The 20231-nt window shown below is 51.9% G+C and overlaps 1 protein-coding gene across 1 annotated transcript in view; it reads right to left on the bottom strand.

Moving 5' to 3' along the window:
* The window catches only part of PLA2G4E (phospholipase A2 group IVE), a 64102-nt gene that overhangs the window by 5087 nt on the left and 38784 nt on the right, over positions 1-20231 (bottom strand). The window contains exons 3-15 of the mRNA XM_017960547.3: positions 18686-18822; positions 16933-17064; positions 15893-15933; positions 13727-13769; positions 12211-12274; positions 11157-11335; positions 10966-11052; positions 10574-10611; positions 8229-8364; positions 6496-6632; positions 3923-4145; positions 1396-1510; positions 704-841 (exon numbers count right to left, since the gene is read on the bottom strand). Of these exons, the coding sequence (XP_017816036.2) occupies positions 704-841; positions 1396-1510; positions 3923-4145; positions 6496-6632; positions 8229-8364; positions 10574-10611; positions 10966-11052; positions 11157-11335; positions 12211-12274; positions 13727-13769; positions 15893-15933; positions 16933-17064; positions 18686-18822 (1470 nt within the window). The remainder of the gene's footprint in view (positions 1-703; positions 842-1395; positions 1511-3922; positions 4146-6495; positions 6633-8228; positions 8365-10573; positions 10612-10965; positions 11053-11156; positions 11336-12210; positions 12275-13726; positions 13770-15892; positions 15934-16932; positions 17065-18685; positions 18823-20231) is intronic.

Raw genomic sequence — 20231 nt, 5'->3', positions numbered from 1 at the left:
CCAAGTGTTTTGACTACAGTTTTCTAAACCACATGCTCAACGGCATAGGTGTTCAGGGGAAGGAGAGGCCACCGTGGGCTGGGGGCTTCTGGAGGAAGAAGTGATGGGACTGAAGTGGATCTTCCGGGATGGGTTGGTTTGGGATAGACAGAAGGGGAGGGCACAGACAACTAATTTAAATAAGGGCGTGTTCGGGCTGTGAATGTGGGTCTGTTTCTGAAGAAGCCCTTTGACAGGCACAGCTAAGACTCTGGAGGGAAGAACTTGAGTGGGTCCTGCATTAGGTGGGCCCGGCTCCTGAAGGACCGAGGCTCTCAGGGTGGGAGGCTGGGCCAGGCTTCCCTGGTGACCCTGCCCCTTACCCTGTGGTCTCCCTGGACCCTCGGGTCCCAGGTCTGGGTTGGCCCCTGGAAGTAGGCACGCTGCTGCCTGAAGCCAGATGGGGAGTGGATGGGAATTACAGAAACTTCCGTCTGAGTCTGCTATTCCCAGTGTGGTGCTGAGCAGACAGCAGGGAGACTGCTGGAGACCAGGAAATTGGGAGAGGCCCCCGACCAACTCTGGTTCCCAGTGACTTGGGACCTCTCCTAGGATGAGGCAATGCTGGTGAGTGCGCCGAGTGTCACATAATCAGGGGCCAACCCAGGGAGGCCCAGCGCTGAGGCAGCAGCCCCTGTCATTCCACCAATTCCAAGGCAGTCACCTAGCATGTAGCAGATTCGAGACTCTGGGATCCTCTTCACCAGCCGCCCCATGAAGAACTCGGAGCCAAAGAGCTCAGAGGGGATGAAGGCCCCATACTTCTGCAGACCCACCTCGTAGGGGGAGAACTCGAACCACTCTGCACATGAAGCAGCAGGACAGGGGGTCAGTCTCAGGCCAGGGAGCTGTCCACACAGCCAGGCCCCCCTCCTGCCTGCAGGCACTGGCTGCAGCCTTGGGAAGCCTGGGACAGGGAGACCGCAGTTCCTCCAAAGGACACATGGGGGCACCCTTGGCTGGCTTCTGCTGGCATGGCAAGGCTCAGCTTGGCAAGGGGGATGGCTCATTTGCACCTCAGAGCCTGTTGAATGGGACAAAAACTGACCCTGAAGCAGGGCAGGTCTCTCGAGTCTCTCCCTCTGGGCAGCTTAGAAATATCTTCCTTTCACAACCTTTGTCTTCCCCAGTCCCATCAAACACATGCCCAGGGAAGCTGCAGACGGTGCCTGTCGGCCTCACCCTTGCAGCAGGGCAGATTGGGATGGCAAAGGTGATTTCTCCAGCTGTGTGCACAGTCTGGATGTAAAGGTTGACAAAGATGGATGGGACTGGGGGACCTGGAGGTGATGGGTGCTTTTGCCCACCAAGAAGGGACCCCCCCGACACTTGTAAATCACCAGCCACTGGTGTTACCTCTGAAGTCCTGGTTGCTTACATCATCCTTGACATTGATGGTGAGGTAGATGGGCAGGGGGTTCTGGCCACAGCTCAAAGCAGCACGCTGATCTGACAGTTTGCATTCATTTCTCTGTGAGGAAACAAAATGGTTAAAGAGAAGCAGCAGCCCAGGGTGTGGGGGAGGCAGTGCAGAATGAGAGCACAACCTGGACCCCTGCAGCCACTTCCTAGCTCCTGAGCTCACCAGGACGCTGTACCAGCCCCAGCTGACACCAGCCAAATCACTCTGAAAAGGCACCCATGGCCTAGGAACCACCTTCTCGGGCTGCCCACCACTAGACAGGGGCCGGGACTGGATCCGCAGTTTAGGACAGTCCCTCAGAGTCCCAGGGTCTTGGTCTTGGGGGTGAGCAGATAAAGAGGAAGGGGTGGGAGAGGCTAGCACTGCCCATCTTCTGCCCCATCATCTTCCCTCTGCTAGAACTGGAGCAGCTCCATTTTTAGCAGCTCCATTTTCTTTTTCAACCAGCTTGGCATGTTGAGCTCCCTCAATTGAGGGGTAAAAACTTGGGTGAAAAAGAAGTTTCCCTTCCTCTGCTCCCCTCCTCTCCCTTTCTTTTTTTTCTTTTTTTCTTTTTTTAACAAAAGACTTAGGACTTGAGCACTAGACGGTGGCTGAGGTCCCTCTAATCCCCAGAGTGGGAAGCCTTGCTGATCAGCCTGGGCCACAGGCCGCCTCCCAAAGTGAGTCAGCCACTGCAGACGAGGTGGAATCCAGGTCTTAGAGGCTCAGGCTCTGACCCCAGGCCAAGCAGCTGACTTCTGGGTGACCAACCCCGGTCACCCAAGTGTGTGAAGGCTACAGAACCCGTATGGAATGGCAAACACATGCATATGCCCAATGACATGTGGGTCTCCTTTGAAAGCAAACAGGGTCATCACTGGGCCCAGAGATCTGGGCATCACAGAGCTGACTGTCCCGGAAGTAAAGCTGCAGGCTCAGGGAAGAGCCGGTCCACATTCTTTGTCAAGGGGGCCCACGGGAAAGGGGCTCCTGTCCTGGCCAGAATGCTGAGACTCCTGATGTCGGAAGACTCGGTGCTTCCTCCTCATCATATGCGGCACTCACGATTGTTACAATATTGTTGAAAATGTTAACTAACACTTATTGATGTAATTCCCACTTAAGGAATAGTAGAGAGCAGGGCCTGAATTTCAACCCCATCCTGCCTGAATCCCAAAGCCGACGCCCTTGGCCTCTGCCTGCTCTGCTTCATAGGGAGGACAGGTTAGGTGGTGGGTTGTAACAGGTGGGTTGTTAGGTGGTGGGTTGTAACGTCAGAAGTGGCGGGCACCTCGGCTTGGAAGCCATGTCCAATTCCTTTCTGGCTCCCCATTTGCCAGCACAGTTCCTGGCACGCAGGAGGTACTCAAGTAATTTAATTGAAGGAATGAGGGAAGATTGAAGATGAGGGTCCAGTCATTCTCAGTTGCTCAAACTGTCTGGCTTTCTGGAAGATGGGACCTACTATTATAAAAAATAATTGCTGCAATAATTTTCTAGCAAGTTCTCATTTGAATTCAGAACTCCACAGACACCTTTGGAGTGGAACAGAGAAACATGGGCCTGGATAGAGGTTAGTGGGAAGCTCTGCTTTGGGGCCAAGCAACAGCAAAAGTTGGTTCATCTCGGCTTGTGCAGCCTAAAGGGCACAGGTGTCAGCTGAGCCTACCCTGATGTCCAGGATCACAACACCCCTTGAGGATCCCTCTGCTCTGCCAATTGTCCAGGAAAAGGACCAGCCTGGTTGGGTCACAGTTCTCACAGCAGCAGCCACCCAACACAGGCTGGTCCTCTTCTTGGGCACGTATTAGTCAGATCATTGGATCTCAGAATAGGAAGGAACCTCATTGGGCCCATTGGTGGCTGCGGGAATGAGCCCCGCAGACCTCTAACTGCAGAGAGTGTTACTGACTAAGGACCCCAGCTGCTGTGCTCTGAAATCCACAGCTGAGTCTGTGCTGAGGCTACACTTCCTGTGACTGAGTGGCGCAGGGATACTGAGGCTGGCCCGTTCTGGGAGACGCGGGACTCCTGTGACAGCCAGCTTTGGCTGGAGGACCCTCCAAGGGCCTTGCAGACCCCGCCGTGGTCTGGGATGCTGCCACCTGACCTTTCTTCCTCTCCCCACCCCTAGGGTAAGAGTCGCTTCACGGCGTCACTGCTTTCCAGTCTTCCCCAGCTTCCTCTCCGTTTTTCCCTCTCAGGTGTCTTGGCGTGGCTCTCAGAGGACGCGCTGCCTCCAGGCAGGTTTGCCTCCAACACGAGGGTCTCAGCCGTCCTCTAAAGGGCACACGGGAGACAATCCCACCACCTTCCTCTGGCGTAGATTCCGACACCTGATGGGTCTTCCAGCCCGAGGATACTCCCGCAGGTCTAACCTAACTCCCTGTGCGCAGTGAAAGTCCTGACTCCCCTGAGGAAGAGAGAGCCAGGCATCAGCCAGGGCAGGGTGGGGCCCGGGAGAAGCTGAGCGCCTACCTCGTCCCCCAGGCAGGTCTCTATCAGCAGGCCCCAGAAGTCTGTAAAGGTGACCCTGTAGCCTTCCTGGCTGCGCTGCCGGAGCTCCTCCCGGAATTTGAGGAGCTGGTCTGGGAACAGGGAGGGTAGCTTGTCCTTTACCACGTGTCTCCGGGCCTCAAAGATAGCAGGCTCCAGGTTTTTGGAGGACCAGTCAGGGTCCCGGTACAAGGTAGCCATGGTCCTGGAGAGAGACAGGCACAGCTGACAGGGCTGCCCTGGCCCTTGTCTGATCAGTCCTGGACCCGGGCAGGAGGGAAGGTAGGCAGGCCACTGGGAGCCCTAACCTGCCAGGAGGGGAACCTGGAGAGCAGGGGTGAGGCAGAGGCCTGGCGGGCAGCGAGGAGCAGGGGAAGGTGAACATTATTACTCATAATCACAAGTGCTACCAGCTCTCGAATGCCCACTGTGTGCCAGGCATAACAGTGGTTAAGATGAAGATTCTGGATCCAGATCTTTCTGGATCAAGCCAGGCTCTGCCGCTCACTAGCTGTGTGATCTTGGGCAAGCTACTTAATCACCGTTCCCTTCAGTTTTCCTGTCTGTGGAATGGGGAGAATTACAATGTACCTGCTTCATAGAGTTCTGGTGGAGAAGGTGATGTGGGGTGGTTAGAACAGTGCATGGCACAAAATAAATGCTGGAGCCCACATTTAAACCCAGCCTCGGCTGATTTCAGGTCCTGGCTCTTTCCACTCTGCCACGTTAATTCCTGTAATTCTGATGTTGACTGAGGATTTATTTCCCTTTCTCTTCTTAACTTACATGTTGGTTGCAGGGGGAGCAACACAAAGAGGTGATCCCGCTAGCCCTGGGTCTGGCCTCAGTCTGCCTGTCTGTGGCCTGGATCCGGCTTTTCTATGTCAGGACAGGGAAAGGTCCTTTTCATTCTGTGCCCGAGAACGACCTCCCTGGCAGTGGAGCTAGTCTGCGGCTTCACATTGAAGGAAACGGGCCTCTTCCCTCACAGGACTTGTTTTTGGGAAGGTGGGAGGTGGTCAGGAGACTTTTCAACAAAAAGCACCCTGCTCTCCATAAGCTTCACCCATTAATTTTACACTTTAGAAAAGCTTCCAGAAGCCATTGCAAATGAATTTTTAAAAGAATATGACTTGTGTTTTCCCCAGGCCAGGGGACCCCACCCATCCCACACTGGCTGGGCCTGAGTTCCTCCCGCTTTCTGTCTATCGCACAATAGTCCAGGAGGACACAGGTGCCCCTCAACCTGCTGGAAGCAAGTCACCTTCTTAACCTACTACCTGGGACAGCCATTTAGCGTGGAGGTTAAGGATGTGGGCCCATGACTGGGTTCAAATTCCACTCCACTGCTCGTTAACTGAGCGTCCCTGGCAAATTACTTTGTTTCTCCAGCTGAAAAATAACGACAGCGCCTCCCTCATAGTTTTTGTGAGGAAGAGACAAGATGAGCCACAGGAAGCAGTGACTCCAGTGCTTAGCCAGAGGCAAACAGCTCCTTCTGTCCCACCTGGGCTGGCGCTTCTGCCCCCTGGGGAAGTGTGTGGCACAAGAGCCCTTGGCTTTCCAAGGCCCATTCATATCCACTTGCTCACATGGGGGCTACTCAGAACTCCTCCAGTATACAAGGCACAGCAAGGGACTTTGGGGCTCACAGGCCCACCAGTCACAGACAGGACACGGTCCTGCTTGATAGGCCACGCTGAACCAGGGCCACAGGAGGATTTTGATGGGCCCCACAAAAAACATTGATTTATTTTTTATTTTATTTTTTACTTTTTTTAGAGACAAGACCTCCCTATGTGGCCCAGCCTGGTCTTGAACTCCTGGCCTCAGGCAATCCTTCTGCCTCTGCCTCCCAAAGTGCTGGTATTACAGATGTGAGCCACCATACCTGGCCACATAAAAAAATTAAAATTTATATTTCATGACTGTGTTATATAAAGACAAATGTATTCATATTATTTATTAGAACATTTTCTTCAACCTATAAGTTTGTTAATGAAACAATCCTGATTTTAAAAGAAATTAACCTGTTTTTGTGGGCCCCTAAAGGTACAGTGGGCTGCAGGCACTGTGCCTTCTGTGGGGAAGCTGACCTGACCCTGGCCTCCCTGTGGGGGAACCCCGTGCGCAGCTCCCGGCCCTGCTCACCAGCAGAGGGTGAGCAGGAGGGAGCTCAGCCCCAGGGCCCTGCCCATTGCATGTCCCCAGCACTATGGGATCATGTTCCTGGGTCCATACCACAGCCCCAGGGAAACAGTAACACATGAAAGGCCAGCGCATACAGCGTCTCTGGCATACTTAGTAGCGGGAGAGCCTCTTACTCCCCCCGCATGAGGTTAGAGCTATTGTTATCCCCACTGTGCAGATACAGAAGCCGAGCCTCCAAGGAGTCAAGCTGCATGCCCAAGGCCACACCGCTGCACCTGGGCACTTGCCAGGCTTCAGGAGTAACTTTGTCTTTGGGGGGCAGGGAGGAGCTTCACCTGAGACCCCAGGCCAGCCTGTTTGCAGCTTGCTCTGGGCTCCACAGACAGTGGCTCACGTCTCCTTACCAGGTGGCCCCTGACAGGCCAGTGATGTAGCTGGCACAGTCCAGGAGGTTCAGCTTCTGTAGCCCCAGCAGATGGCCATACATGGAGGTCATGGATCTTGTTCCACCCCCAGTGGCCATGATGGCTATCAGCGGCACCTGGGGTGACACAGAGGCAGGTGGTTGGGGAAGGCTCCAGAGGCAAAGCTTGGGAGAAGACGCAGAATGACAGCAGCTTCGAACAATGGAGGAGGCAGAGCTGGCTACAGAGGGCAGGGAGTGCAGCGCTGAGCCACCTGACACCTGCCTTTCCACGGAGCAGTGGGTCTAGAAACAGACCTCAGCTCCACACCCAGTGGTTGGTGTCAGTGAAGGACTCGGAAGCCTAACACAGGCTTGGTAAATCACAGAAAGCTGTGGCTAGCAGAGTTCTTAGCACTGTTAGTCCAGCCCTCAGTTAACAGGTGATAAAACTGGGGTCCGAGGGGAGTGGGCAGCTTGTTCAAGAACTCTACTAATGTGTGATCCCTCAATGGGAGAAACCAACATCTTCTGTAGCTGGATCTGATATAGGCACCAGGCCTGGCACATGGCGCCTGCTCAGCAGGTACTGTATGGCAAGGCCAAGAGTCAATGGACTGGTGATGTGGGAAGGAGCAGGGTTGCCAGCTCTGGGTCGACAGAGGTTTAAGAGACCCCTGGAATGTTTCCCTAAAGATAGGGCCAGGCACAGTAGCTCACGCTTGCAATCCTAGCACTTCGGAGGGCTGAGGTGGGCAGATTGCTTAAGCCCAGGAGTTTAAGACCAGCCTGGGCAACATGGGGAAACTCCATCTCTACAAAAATTACAGAAATTAGCCCAGCGTCGTGGCTTGTTCCTGAAGTCCCAGCTACTTGGGAGGCTGAGGTAGGAGGATTGCTTGAGCCTGGGAGGTGGAGGCTGCAGTGAGCTGTGATGGTGCCACTGCACTCCAGCCTGGGCAACAGAGCAAGACTCTATCTCAAGGAGGAGAAAAAAAAAAAGGAGGGAGAAAGGGGCTCTTTTTCGAGACTTACTCCATCTGTTTTCATTTGAGTGGGGGCTGTAAGAGCCTTCCATTGGCTAAAGCACTATGTCCTCCTCGGGCACCTGCCAGGTCTCTGTCCTCACCTAGGGTCAGCCTCAGAAGGCAGGCGCTTGGAGGGTTTGCCTGCTGCCCAGGGAGTGTGGGCCTTGGTCCACACAAGGGAGGCAACAGAGGGCTGTGACAGAGGCCCACCGTCTGCCCCCGCAGGAAGAAGGGGCTGACCCTTGGAGTACAAGTTGTTTGTCTCCAGCTTCCTAGCGCTGTTATTTCTGGGGGTGTCTACCTGTGCAGGTTTGAGAGGAGAGACAAGAGGGGAAAGAAGGACCTAAGGCTTTTTGGGTGGAGGTGTGGGGTGCAGGAGGTGGTACAGCTTAAAATGTTTTCCTGGCTGGGGTGAGGAGGGCATTTTGTCCCTGGGCAAGGCCCCTTTAGCCACCGCAGGGGCTCTTAGTGCTTGGCAGGAGCCGCTGGGGCTCTGTCCTCTCTCTCTCCATTTTGCTCTCCCCTTCTCTTGTGAATATAAAACGGAATCGCTTCCAGCACAGCTCTCACCAGGACGCCTGTACCTCAGCAGTAAAAGCATCCACAGAGGTGGCGCCTGGGGCAGGGCAGGGCCTGGGTTGGCTGGCAGGGCGTGGTGCTGGAAGGACCAGCTGGGCACAGGCTGGCCACACCCCTGATGACCCACCTCATCCTCCTGCAGGTCCGCCTCCAACTGCAGCACCTGCTTCAGGGCCTTGGCCACCACCACCTTCCGCTTCTGCAGAAACTCCAGCTCTGCTGGGCACAGGCTGAAGCCCAGCCGCACGTCCGGCATCTCAGGGCTGGAGGGAGAGAGGACTCTGTAGTGGGCCTGCAGCCTCTACCTCCACTGGAGTAGACACAGCTTTAGGGTCCACTGGACCTAGGCTCGAAGCCTACTTCTGCCAGGGACCACTTCTGCGACCGTGGGTCTCCACTTTCTCATCTGTAAAGTGGGGCGAATCGTGCTGAACTCTCAGCACTGTCTTCAGCACTTAAAGAGATAACAAATGCAAAGCCCCCAAAGCCTTAGCCGGCACCATGCGAGCTGCTACTCAACAAAAGATAACCATTGGCACTGTGTTAGGGACACTTTGAGTCCTCTGTCTCCGCGGCCACATCTGGAAGGTCCAGAAAGTCTTCCCCCAGGTGGCTTCTCTAGCCTAGGACCAGGCATGGGTGACAAGAGGCTCTGAGATCATTTTGCCAAATCCCTCTGAACAAGGCCTCATGGTATGGACTCTTCTGTGCTAGGTAAACAAACTCCCTGTTCCTATGGAGCTCACATTCTTCAATGAGCTCTTCCTGTTCCTAGAATAACAATTATCCTGTGTGTGTGTGCAACTGACAAAAACCGTCACATCCCTGATCTCACTGTGTCACCTCACAGGTCTGCAGGCAGGTGGGGCAGGAGCCTCTGTGACATGCCCAATGCTTGTCCTCTTTTTTAAATCACATCCCTGCCCCAAACAAGTCCAGGCTCCTGGCCTGGCATCCAAGACCCTGCCTGACCTTTCCAAGCTCACCTGAAACTACCCTCGAAGCTTCTGGGTCAGGTCCCAGAGCCCCCGCCTTCACCAAAAGCGTCCTCCATTTGCCCACCTCCAGCCTGTGCATCCTCTGAGGCCCAGCTCCCCAGTGACTCCAGATGAATGTACCTTGACCATTTGCAACTGAGCCTTGGCTCACTAACAAAGCCACATTTCCTTGAAGGCAGGGCCTGGGAGATTTCCATCATGTCTCCTCTTTGTCTAGCACAGGGCTACAGACACAGCTGTTAGAAAATAATTCTTTCTTTGGCCTCAACAGGGAATGAATAATAATACAACAACCATAATAACAATAACATTAGTTGACGTTTGCTGAGCATCCCACTTGCCAGATGGATTACTGAGTACTTCGCACGTGCTGTCTAGCTGGATCCTCAGAGCAACCCAGTGATGCATAGGATCCTTGTTATTCTCCCAATGTACAGATGAGGAAAACGGAGACTCAGTAAGAGTAAAGAGCTTTTCCAAGGGCAAATAACTAATCAAACTGTAAATAGAAATCATGGCCACTTGATTTCTCACAGTCAAGATTTCTGAAAACAATGTTGTTTTCAGGAGAAGGTGCTGAGACAACTGGATATCCACATGCCAAAGAACGAGTTTGAGCCCCTCTTTTACACTGTATAGATTAATTACCTAAAAATTGATCATAGACCTAAATATGAAAGCTAAAACTAAACAAGTCTTAGAAAAAAAAACATGGGAATACATTTTCAGGACCTTGGTCGGGCGCGATGGTGCACACTTGTAATCCCAGCACTTTGGGAAGCCGAGGAGGGTGGATCACTTGAGGTCAGGAGTTCAAGACCAGCCTGGCCAATACGGCAAAACCTCATCTCTACTGAAAATACACAAATTAGATAGGTGTAGAGGTGCGCACCTGTATTCCCAGCTACTGGGGAGGCTGAGGCAGGAGAATCACTTAACCCAGAAGGCGGAGGTTGCAGTGAGCCGAGATCGCACCACTGCACTCTAGCCTGGGTGACAGTGAGATTCCATCTCAAAATAAAATAAAATAAATAAAAATTTCAGGACATTGGATTAGGCAATGATTTCTGGTTTCTGAGATATGACACCAAAAGCACAAGTGACAAGATAAAAAAAAAAAAATTTCATCAAAAGTTAAGTCCTTTGTGCTTCAAAGGACACCACCAAGAATATGAAAAGATAAGCCATAGAACAAGAGGAAATGTTTACAAATCATATATCTGACAAGGGATTTGTATCTGGCATATGTCAAACACTCTTACAACTTAACAATATAAACACAAATAACCCACATAAAAAGTGGGCAAAAGATCTGAATAGAAATGTCTCCAAAGAAGATATGCCAATCAGCCCATGGAAAGATGTCCAACATCTTTAGCCATAGGGGAGATGCAAATCAAAACACAGTGAGATGCCACTGCACACCCACTAGTATGAATGAGTGAGAGGCACAGACAGAATGTGAGTACTGTACCAGGGTGTAGACTTCATGTGTAATTCATAACTCTCGCCCTGGGGAGGGAAAGATGAAAAGCTTGTCAGAGGTGACAATTCAGAGCCAAGTGACCCCAGATCCACACTGTCACCCAGACTCCACTCAGCACACACATGCACACACAGGCACCCCATCCCTGCTTCCCTCTTCTGGACACGATCTCCCCACCATCTTCAACTCAGCCTCAATACACTCTTTGGACCACACTGTAGCTCATCAGTCTCCTGCCTCACAAGACTCCTCCATCCTGCCTGAGGGAGACCCTCACAGCCACCTTCCCTCTTGTGCCCTCCCCAGGCTCTCCCCATCTCCCTGTCACAGGAGCTCCAGGGAAAGTAACTCAAGGGCCCTTCCCAGACACAGGCACTCACCACAGGCAGGGTCATCACCTGACCATCGGAAAGGCAGTCGAGGGGCTGGCTGACGGGGCCGTTCTTGTGAGAGCCGCAGCAGCAAAGCTGGAGGGATGGGCGGGTTCTGTGAGAGGGGCTGGGGGGGCTCCTCTGGCACCCCCCACTTGCCCCAGTCCCCCACACCTTCCCCAGTGTCGGCCGCCTTGTACCCCACAGCTCCAGTGACTCTTGGGCACTTCCACGTGCACCTGGGACTGGAAGTACTTGGGGTAGTGGAAGCAAGCAGAGGTTTGGAAGCAGGCAGAGGTTGGACAGCAGGGTTCCAAGCAGGGCCGGACACGCTGGGTGTTCTGAAAGGACTCGCTCACCATCACCAGAAGGTCCTTCACTGGGAGAGAGGACAAGAGGGTGAGACCTCAGGAGCCTCTCACTCCCCACCCGCAACTTGGTCCAGCAAAAAGCCTATCTGGAGGTGTCCAGGAAGAGTTTAGAATCACCTGGGGCACTGGTTCAAATTCCCCAGAGACTGTCAATCTAGAGGGTAGGGCAGGGCCCAGGAACCTGCATTTTAATGAGGTTTATGAGGATGTGGACAAATGTAGCCCCCAGAAAACCCTTTGAGATGCTGAGAAGGTCCTCAGGACCAGTCCTTGGCTCAGCTTTGCCAGAAGATGCCCCAAAGTAACCTGCCCACTGCTGAGGAGGCAGGCCCTCAGCACACTGTCAGTTCTGAGGTAGATGCCTCTTCTATCCTCCCTCCTTCCCTCATGTCTGGTAGCCTTGCATGGGCAACACGGGGGTGGGGGGTGGGGAGCAGGGTGGGGGTATGGTATTCATGGATCTCTTAGGTCTCTGCCAGCTCTAAAGTGCTAGGACCGTTTGTGAGCTGTGGTCCGCCTAGAGGAAGGGGCATAGTTAGAGGGGCCTTGGGCATCGGGTGCTGACCACCTCACTGACCCAGGCACTCTGAGGTCCTGACAGGGCACGGCACAGCAAGCATGGACAGAGGGGGCAGCACTGGGACCCCAGACCCGGGACATTCCAAGGTTATGTGGGTGCTTGGGAGAACATGCCCTTTACAGAGCAGGCTGGGATGCCAGGGCTCATGACCCCTGGGGATGAGATGATTCTGAGGAGTTGCGGCCAAGCTTTTGGTCCCCCTGAGCCCAGGAAAGCCCCAGACCAGGCGGAGTCTGATGCTCATGGGCTTTGGAAGCAGCTCCCCCTTGTCCCCCAGTAGGCAGAAAAGGCAGAACAGCTCACTTTTCTCCCTCTTCCTCCGCCTCCTGGATTGTGCATGAACCTCCAGGCAGGAGACTTGTCGAGACTGTAAAACACAAGGGAGGGTCACTGAGTGTCTGAGCACCAGCCACCTCCTTGCTCTTCCAGGCTGAAGGGAGAGGAAGGACCAGAGGATAAATTCAGCATTGGTCTGGCTGGGCTGATGCTGGAGAATGCAGAGTGTGTTGACCACGTTTTCTGAACCCAGTCAAGGCATGCCATCTCACTCAGAGGTAGGACACTTGACTATGAAGCTCTCCTAGGACGTCTAGGACCCACGGTCACAGTTTACTAGGGGTCAGGTGCTCAGCTGCAGGTCGGGGATCTGACCTGAGGGAATGTTCAACTCTGAGCTTTCAAAGTGAGAGCTTCCAACAAAACAGCCTTGTCAAGGTGCTGAGGCAGACCATACTCCTTTGCCACACATTCCCAGACTCTTCTTTTTGAGGGAGAGGTCTCCTTGGACCCTGAGGCACTGGATGCATTTAATTAAAATGCTGTACCAACAGCTAAAATATGAATTTTTGTTTTTGACACAGGGTCTCACTCTGTCACCCAGGCTGGAGTGCAGCGGCATAATCACAGCTCACTGCAGCCTCGACCTCCTGGGCTAAAGCGATCCTCCCACCTCAGCCTCCTGAGTAGCTGGGACTATAGACACATGTTACCATGCCTGGCTAATTTTTGTATTTTTTTATAGGGATAGAGTCTCACTATGTTACTCAGACTTGTTCTGAACTCCTGGGCTCAAGTGATCCCCCCACCTCGGCCTCTCAAAGTACTGGGATTATAGACATGAGCCACCGTGACTGGCTATGAAACAATTTTTAATACAGAAATTGTGCTTGTAGGCCAGGCATGGTAGCTCACACCTGTAATCCCAGCACTTTGGGAGGCTGAGGCGGGCAGATCGCTTGAGCTCAGGAGTTTGAAACCAGCCTGGGCAACATGTCAAAACGCCGTCTCTACAAAATAAAAATACAAAATACAAAATACAAAATAATAGCTGGGCATGGCAGTGTGCTTGAGCCCAGGAGGCAGAGGTTGCGGTGATCTGAGTTCGCAGCACTGCATTTCAGCCCTGGGTGACAGAGTGAGACCTTGTCTCAAAAAAAAAAAAAAAAAAAAAAAAGGTAAATTGTGCTTGTAGAATGACTGGAGTCGTGAGGTACAGGACCAAGACTGAGTCTGAGAGGAGGCTGCACTTAGTGGGTTCTTTTATTGGGGAGGTTCTTAAGGGGAAGGGTCACTTTTGGGATATGGAGTGCCAGACCAGCGTGATGTCCCAGCTACCTCTTCCCTCTGTACAGAAGCCCCAGCTCATGCCCCAGTGCTGCCTGTGCCCCATTTGGCTGGCCTCGATTAGTCTAACTCCTGCAGAGGTCAGGATAGGACAGAGACCAAGCTGGGCCCAGTGTTTTCTCCCCTGGTCCTGTTCCCCTGAGAGCAGCAGCCAGCTGTGGCCTCTGGAGCGACAGGAACCCAGGAAGACAATTACCACCAGCACGCCATTGGTGACGAGGGTCTCAGGTGGAGAGGGACTGAAAAACAAAAGGAGAACTCCTGGTCAATTCTAGCATTCTTGACTGGTTTCTTCTAACGGTGACAAAGGGAATGAATAGGGTCAATAACAGAATATCAGAGCCTTCTTTGTTCTCATAAAAAATATTAGCTTCAGAAACCTTAGCCTTACAGGTTGTCAGGGAGGAAATTGGCATACATTTGAAACAGAATGTCCAAGAAAAAAATAGATTTATAGGTTAGAAGAGTAGGAGAGTTCAAGTTTTGTTTTTAAGGATAATTGTTTTTTATGTCCAACCAGATGCAAATGCATGGGGTTAGAAGAATAAATAGGTTGCAAGAAATGGCTGCAACCTGCCAGCTAGAGCAGACACAACAGTTTCCGTAGCAAAAATGATCCATTCTCCATTCTGTGCTTTATCGAACTTATGCATTTAACAGTCTGACCTAGCCGAGAGGGTGAATGTTAATTGCCCTTGTGTTATAAAGTTGAGAACATAAGCCTCCAAGATTTCAATTAGCCTGGCAGGGTCCACAGCATCCCTTGTCAAAATTAAGCCCAAGGTGACTGTGTCTCCAGATCAACTTTTTTGTTGTTGTTGAGAAGGAGTCTCACTCTGTTGCCCAGGCTGGAGTGCAATGGCGCGGTCTGGGCTCACTGCAACCTCTACCTCCTGGGTTCAAGCAATTCTCCTGCCTTAGCCTCCTGAGTAGCTGGGATTACAGGTGCGTGTCACCATGCCCAGCTAGTGTTTTGCATTTTAGTAGAGACAGGGTTTCACCAGATCAACTCTTATTACCAAGTGTGCCACGTTTCATTTTGGAAGCCACTTTCTAATTCAACCCAGGAGCTTTCTCCGCCCTCTAAAAATCCTGTCAAATCAAGAATTGGAGGGGAGAGCTTCGATTTTCTTCAATATGAAATACATAAAGTTGATCTTAATTTGCCAATCAGTTGTTGATGGGAAGTAAGTTCCCTCACATAGTTTGAAGATCCTCTAGGCAGAGGATTCTCTGAGTGGCAGCTGATGAACGCTGTTGTCCTGTCTCCCACCTGTCATCCTCCTTCTGTGCCTGGACTCATCCCCTGACTGGGGAGGCCAGCCCTGCCGGTGAAAAGAAAGAAGGAAAAGAAGTGCCAATTACAGGGCACTCTGCCACAACCTGAGTGGAATTTTTCCTTCCTTCCTTCCTTCCTTCCCTTCCTTCCTTCCTTTAGCCTGCTTTACTTTCCTTCCTTCGCTGCCCACTCACCAACCCTCGCACCCTCCTTCCCTCCTTCCTTCCTTCCTTCCTTCCTTCCTTCCTTCCTTCCTTCCTTCCTTCCTTCCTTCCTTCCTTCCTTCCTTCCCTCTTTGTTCTCTCTGTCCAGACCTCCAGTTCTCTGACTTCTCAGCACAGTCATATCTCAGGATCATGGGTCATTTTCCTAATTGAAAATGATTGGGGCTGGGCACAGTGGCTCACACCTGTAATACCAGCACTTTGGGAGGCCAAGGCGGTCAGGAGTTCAAGACCAACATAGTGAAACCCCATCTGTACTAAAAATACAAAAATTAGCGTGGTATGGTGGTGCAAATCCTCGGATCGAGAATCAGAGATCGGATCAAAAAAGATCTTGCTGCAGATCGCAAGAAGAAGATTGGAAAGAACCCTGCAAGATGGGCCTGAGCCTCCCACTGACGTGGTTCCAGAGTTGGCTGCAGAGCGGGTGGCCTCTGCTTGTGGCCAGGGTTTGGGGTGTTTGTTCTAACAGTTCTGGTCAAGGAGGAGACCCCTGGGCTCTGACCTCTTTCTCAGCTGGGCCTCAACAAGGCCCCCATCGCCATGGTGGCAGGAAATCTTCCCAGAAGCCACCCTTGGGAATGCAGGGGGCCTGGCAGGCTATCTGGCCAGAGTACTAGATCCTTAAAGTAATGCTGAGGGCAGGAGAACTGGGTAAGTGCGGTGGGGCCCAGGCTCCTACGCTATGGAGAAGCTCACAGGCGATTCTGATGCACCGTGAAGAGTCAGGGTTAGTGCCAGGAGTGATACTGGAAGAGGGAGGGGCAGCATAAAGGCTGACCTGACTCTGAAATGCTCATTCCCAGAAGCCACTTGATGGCCAGGACCTTGGTGGGCCCCAGGGCCCGGGCCTACTCACCTCTCCTCCAGCAGGAACTCCACCTCCAGCTCTTCTAGGCCCTGGTAGGGGAGGGAGAGAAGGCGGCTGTGAGTGGCGTCTGCACATCTCTGCTGACCAGAACCCTTTGCCTCCCGGAGAGACCCTGTGGACCTGCCTCTGTCCTTCCCCCACGGCTGCCTGCTGCCATGGAGTGCACTTGTGGTCTCCTCTGCCAATCTCTGTCCCCAAGTCTTTGACATCAGGAGCATCACTGACAGCCCAGGGGAGGTCGAGGTATGGAGCTGAACCCCAGCCCCAGCATGTGCATTCCTCTGCCCCAGAACATCTCCTTTTTGTCACTTCCCTGGCTTCCCACTGCTTTTCTGCCTTCCCAAGGGGCTCAGTGCCTGTGGCAAGGGAGCGCTGAGATACGCCTTCAGAAAGCCCATTCCTTCCTTCACTGAGTCCCTCACACCTCTTGCTGTGTAACTGGAGGCAAGCCAGGGCCTCACTGGGCCTTACTCTCCCCACCGGAATGTAAGCTAGATGAGGGCAGGGATGCTAGTTCCCGAGGGGACCCAGTGCCTGGAACAGTGCCGGCCCCTCGCAGGCACTCAAGTGCTGGTTGAATGATTGAATGGACAGCATCCTGGGGGCTCCAGCTCTGGCTGTCTCTCATCTGCAGATTCGCCCGCCTTTACCCTCATCTGTCCTCTGTTCCTGGGGCCATCCCAGCAACGGGACTCTGAGGGAAGAAAAGGAGGGAAGGGAACCAAGGCTTACTGCATCTGCACTGTGTTCTGTGAACATTGCTAGTTGCCTGAATTATGGTTTCCCATTTAAGTCCCACAACAACCTTCTGTGGTAGGTATTAGGATCACCATTTTGTAGATGAGGAAACAGAAACTTAGGAAGTTATTTTTACAGCATCACATAGTGAGTGACAGTGCTGGGATTTAAACCAGCAGCACCATCTTTTCTCAACTTGACTGTGTACACAGAGAAGACCCATGGGAATCAGCACCAGCTCTGAGGTTTTTATGAGGCCGGAGTCTGAGGCCCCGGACCCCTGCACCGACCTGCGGGTTGAGTGGAAACTTCACATGGGTTTTCTTTCGGAAACAGAGCTTGGTGAGGTCATAGAGAACTGTCAGGAGATGGTCATCTGGTGTCACTGTGTCTTCATCACAGACACTCAACTCTAGCACGTTCTAGGGGAGAAGGAAGGATGCCAGTCTGGTTACCATGGTTGCATTGACCCCTTCCCAGAACAAGGGGCCTGACCTCTGTCCTAGCAAGGAGGTAGGTCTGGGGGATGGGAGACAGCCCAGAAGTCCCTGCTTAGACGTGAGAGACATTTGTAGGGAAATGAATTAAGGAAGTGAAGTGTCTATTCCCTCCTTTTCAACTCCCTGAAGCCTTCTTGGGCTTCTGCTCTCTCTCTCCTAGTAGAGAATTTTGCCTCTTTTATAAGCTTGGCAGAGACCTGTGAAGTATGGAAGGATTTCATTTCACCTGAGGGGAAGGATGGATGGGAAAGAGCAAGCAAGACCCCTGCCAAGATATAGAATGTGGCCAGCACTGGGCCCCTGGGCGCTGAAGACAGCCCCTTTGTGCTAGAAAATCCAGATCGGGGAAGCTAACATCTACCACTCCAGGGAGTGATGTGGCAAAGCTTGTAGGGATTCTGATAATTGGTGGGGTTGGGGTGAGGTATGTGAACTCTATCCTTTGACTCATCAGCCCCTGGTAAGGTCTCATGGATGGTCCCAAAGCAGCTACCCTGTCATCTGGCTGAACTCTGAGGTCAATGTTCTCAGGTGACATGGACTAATCTCCAAGGCCTCTTGATCCAAGGATCCTGGGAGAGGCGGGTTGAGGCTGCCTCTTAAATACATCTAGAGGACATAAGGTGGTTCTGGAGGTTCCCAACTGGATGTGATTTTTGATCTTGTAATTACTAGAAACCCAAGTATATCCCAGAACCAACCCAGCAGCTCCACAATCCAAAGGAAGCTCAAATTCTGATTTCAAGATGGCAGACTGAACCCACATCCAAATCCTCCTCCCTTACCAAACTCACATGTATGATAGAAAAGATATTTACAAAATAGTAAGTATAAAGCCCTTCTTAAAAACAAAAAGGATACATCACGTAACAAAAATAAGTAAGTATCCCTAAAACATGGAGGCAGTAAGGTGGAGCTGTCAAGCCTCAAGCACCTCCATACTGGGGCTGATGCCACTATGAGGAGGCCAAATTTGTCTTAAGGGATCTCTTCTGAGGCTGTCACAACTCAGGATGCTCAAAGGATAATTATCCCATGGGAGATGTGAACTCAACTTAGAGTCATCATATATCTGAAGATCAATCCTGTGAAACAACTCAACAAATAAAAGAATACACACCCAAAGAAATGGAAATAATAAAGCAATATGAAAATAATTTAAGAGGCAGAGAACCCTCTGGCTGGAATTAGACTGGCCTCAGACCTAGTGAATAGAATGGTTCTTCCACTCTGTGTATTCCCCTGCTTGGAGAAGACTCTGGAAACACAAAGTTTTGGATTAAGAGACACCTAGTTTCAGCAACAATTAGGACAACAGAGACCAGGAGAAAAAGCTAGAAAGATAAATAGACTCAGAGTGGGGCAAACATGAGACAGGCAGAAGGAAGTGGTAGATAAGTGGGAAGACAGGTTTGTAGGACAAGAAGTAGGCAGAAAGAGAAACAAAGAGGCATAAGAACACAGAGGCAAAGAGAAGGACAAGTGGGCGAGAGGGGAGTAGAAATGCAGACAGGGCAGACAGGTGCAGTCCTCCATGTCTCACCTTCACTTGGCTCTGGATCTGGAAATTGAAGCTTTCATTCCACTCTGGGTTTGGGCAGTTGGAGATGGTCCTTGTCCTCAGCTTCTTCTGAGAGGCGGTGGGCAGCCAGAGGCTCACAAAACAGTCCGTCTGGCTCACTGTCCAAGAAAGATAAATGGAACCAATCCAGGTTCAGAGAGAACATGTGGAGTCAAAAGGGAGCTTCAGGCAAGCCTCTTCTAGAGCCAGGCCCCATCACAGCTCCAGTTCCTCTCCTCACTCATGGGTCTAACTTTCCAGAGACCCAGATCCCCAAGAAGTCACAGACTGCAGGCTATGGATCTCACAGAGAGCGACCCAGTCCCACTGGCCATTCTCATAGACACAGATGGCCTCCGGCTCTTATTAGAAGCACCCTTGTCTCTGAGCAAACACCTGCTGGTTTGGGACAAGGTATGGTCACACAGTTTTCCCTCTGCCAAGGTAAGATCTGGAAGACCAGCCCCCAAGGGTCTGGATTACTTCTTGTCTTAGCCCAGGGACCAGGAAAACCAAAGTAGGGCCAAGCGCTCCCTCTGGGCTGCGGAGAAGTGAGGTTGAGAAGGAACAGTCTTTCGTGAGTCGGTCAAGAAGAAGGGCCCCAGTGGGCAAGGGCTTGAGTGAAACTAGCTATTCAGCAAGATCGAGGAGCAGGAACTCCCATCTCCATATGGCTTAATGCCTCCACTGCATCCAGCCAGGCTCTTCATACCTACCCTGATCTACAGCGTGAGGTTATGGCCCAAGAAACCCTCCCCTCTGTGGCCACGTACTTCTTTTTCATTCTAAATGAACAACCCAAGGGTGATGTTGCTGGATATGCTCTGGAGAAGGAACAGAGACTTTGACTCCAACAAGCCCTCCCAAAATGACAGAAGGTCTCCTAAGTCTTCCACCTGGAGCAGCAGAAGGGATAGGGTGAAAATAGCAGTCCAGGCTGGCTCCCTGCTCTATTCTACCTGGGAGGAGGGAGGCAGAGGGGCCATGACTGCCCTTGTCACTCTCCTGGCAGTCAGTGAGGGTGAGTCCCAGGGTATACACCAGATACATAGGAAATGGTGAAAGCCAACACAGTTTCCAGCGTCAGAGAATCCTCTCGACAGTAAAGCTGGTGGGAGGATGGGAGTTCTACACTGGTAGGACTGATTCAAACTAGTTTTTAATTATTAATAGTCACTGATGAGAGTGGAGCCAGGGCTTTCTTCGCCCTACATCATCACCACACTGAAAGGTTTATCAGAATCAAGAGCCCTGATCTAAATCACAGGCGTTCCTAGCTTCTGATTTCATCCCTGAAGTCTGGTTGATCTTTGAGGCCTCATCATTCAGTGAATTGGAATTCACAGCCCTCCTCCTATTGAAGAAAGGTGAGATAACACTACCCTTTAGATGTCATGATAATCACTTAATCCAGACAAAAAGAATGACTGAAACCCAACGGAATCAAAAGAAAATGATGACCTCATCACCCTACTCTTCCCCTCTATGCTCTACCTGCTCTTCCTCACCATCACTCATGTGTCCAGGC

The sequence above is a fragment of the Papio anubis genome, chromosome 7 (genome assembly GCF_008728515.1).
Source record: "Papio anubis isolate 15944 chromosome 7, Panubis1.0, whole genome shotgun sequence".
Lineage (NCBI taxonomy): Eukaryota > Metazoa > Chordata > Mammalia > Primates > Cercopithecidae > Papio > Papio anubis.
The sequence above is the reverse complement of the archived record's forward strand: the minus strand, read 5'-3'. Positions and strand labels throughout refer to the sequence as shown.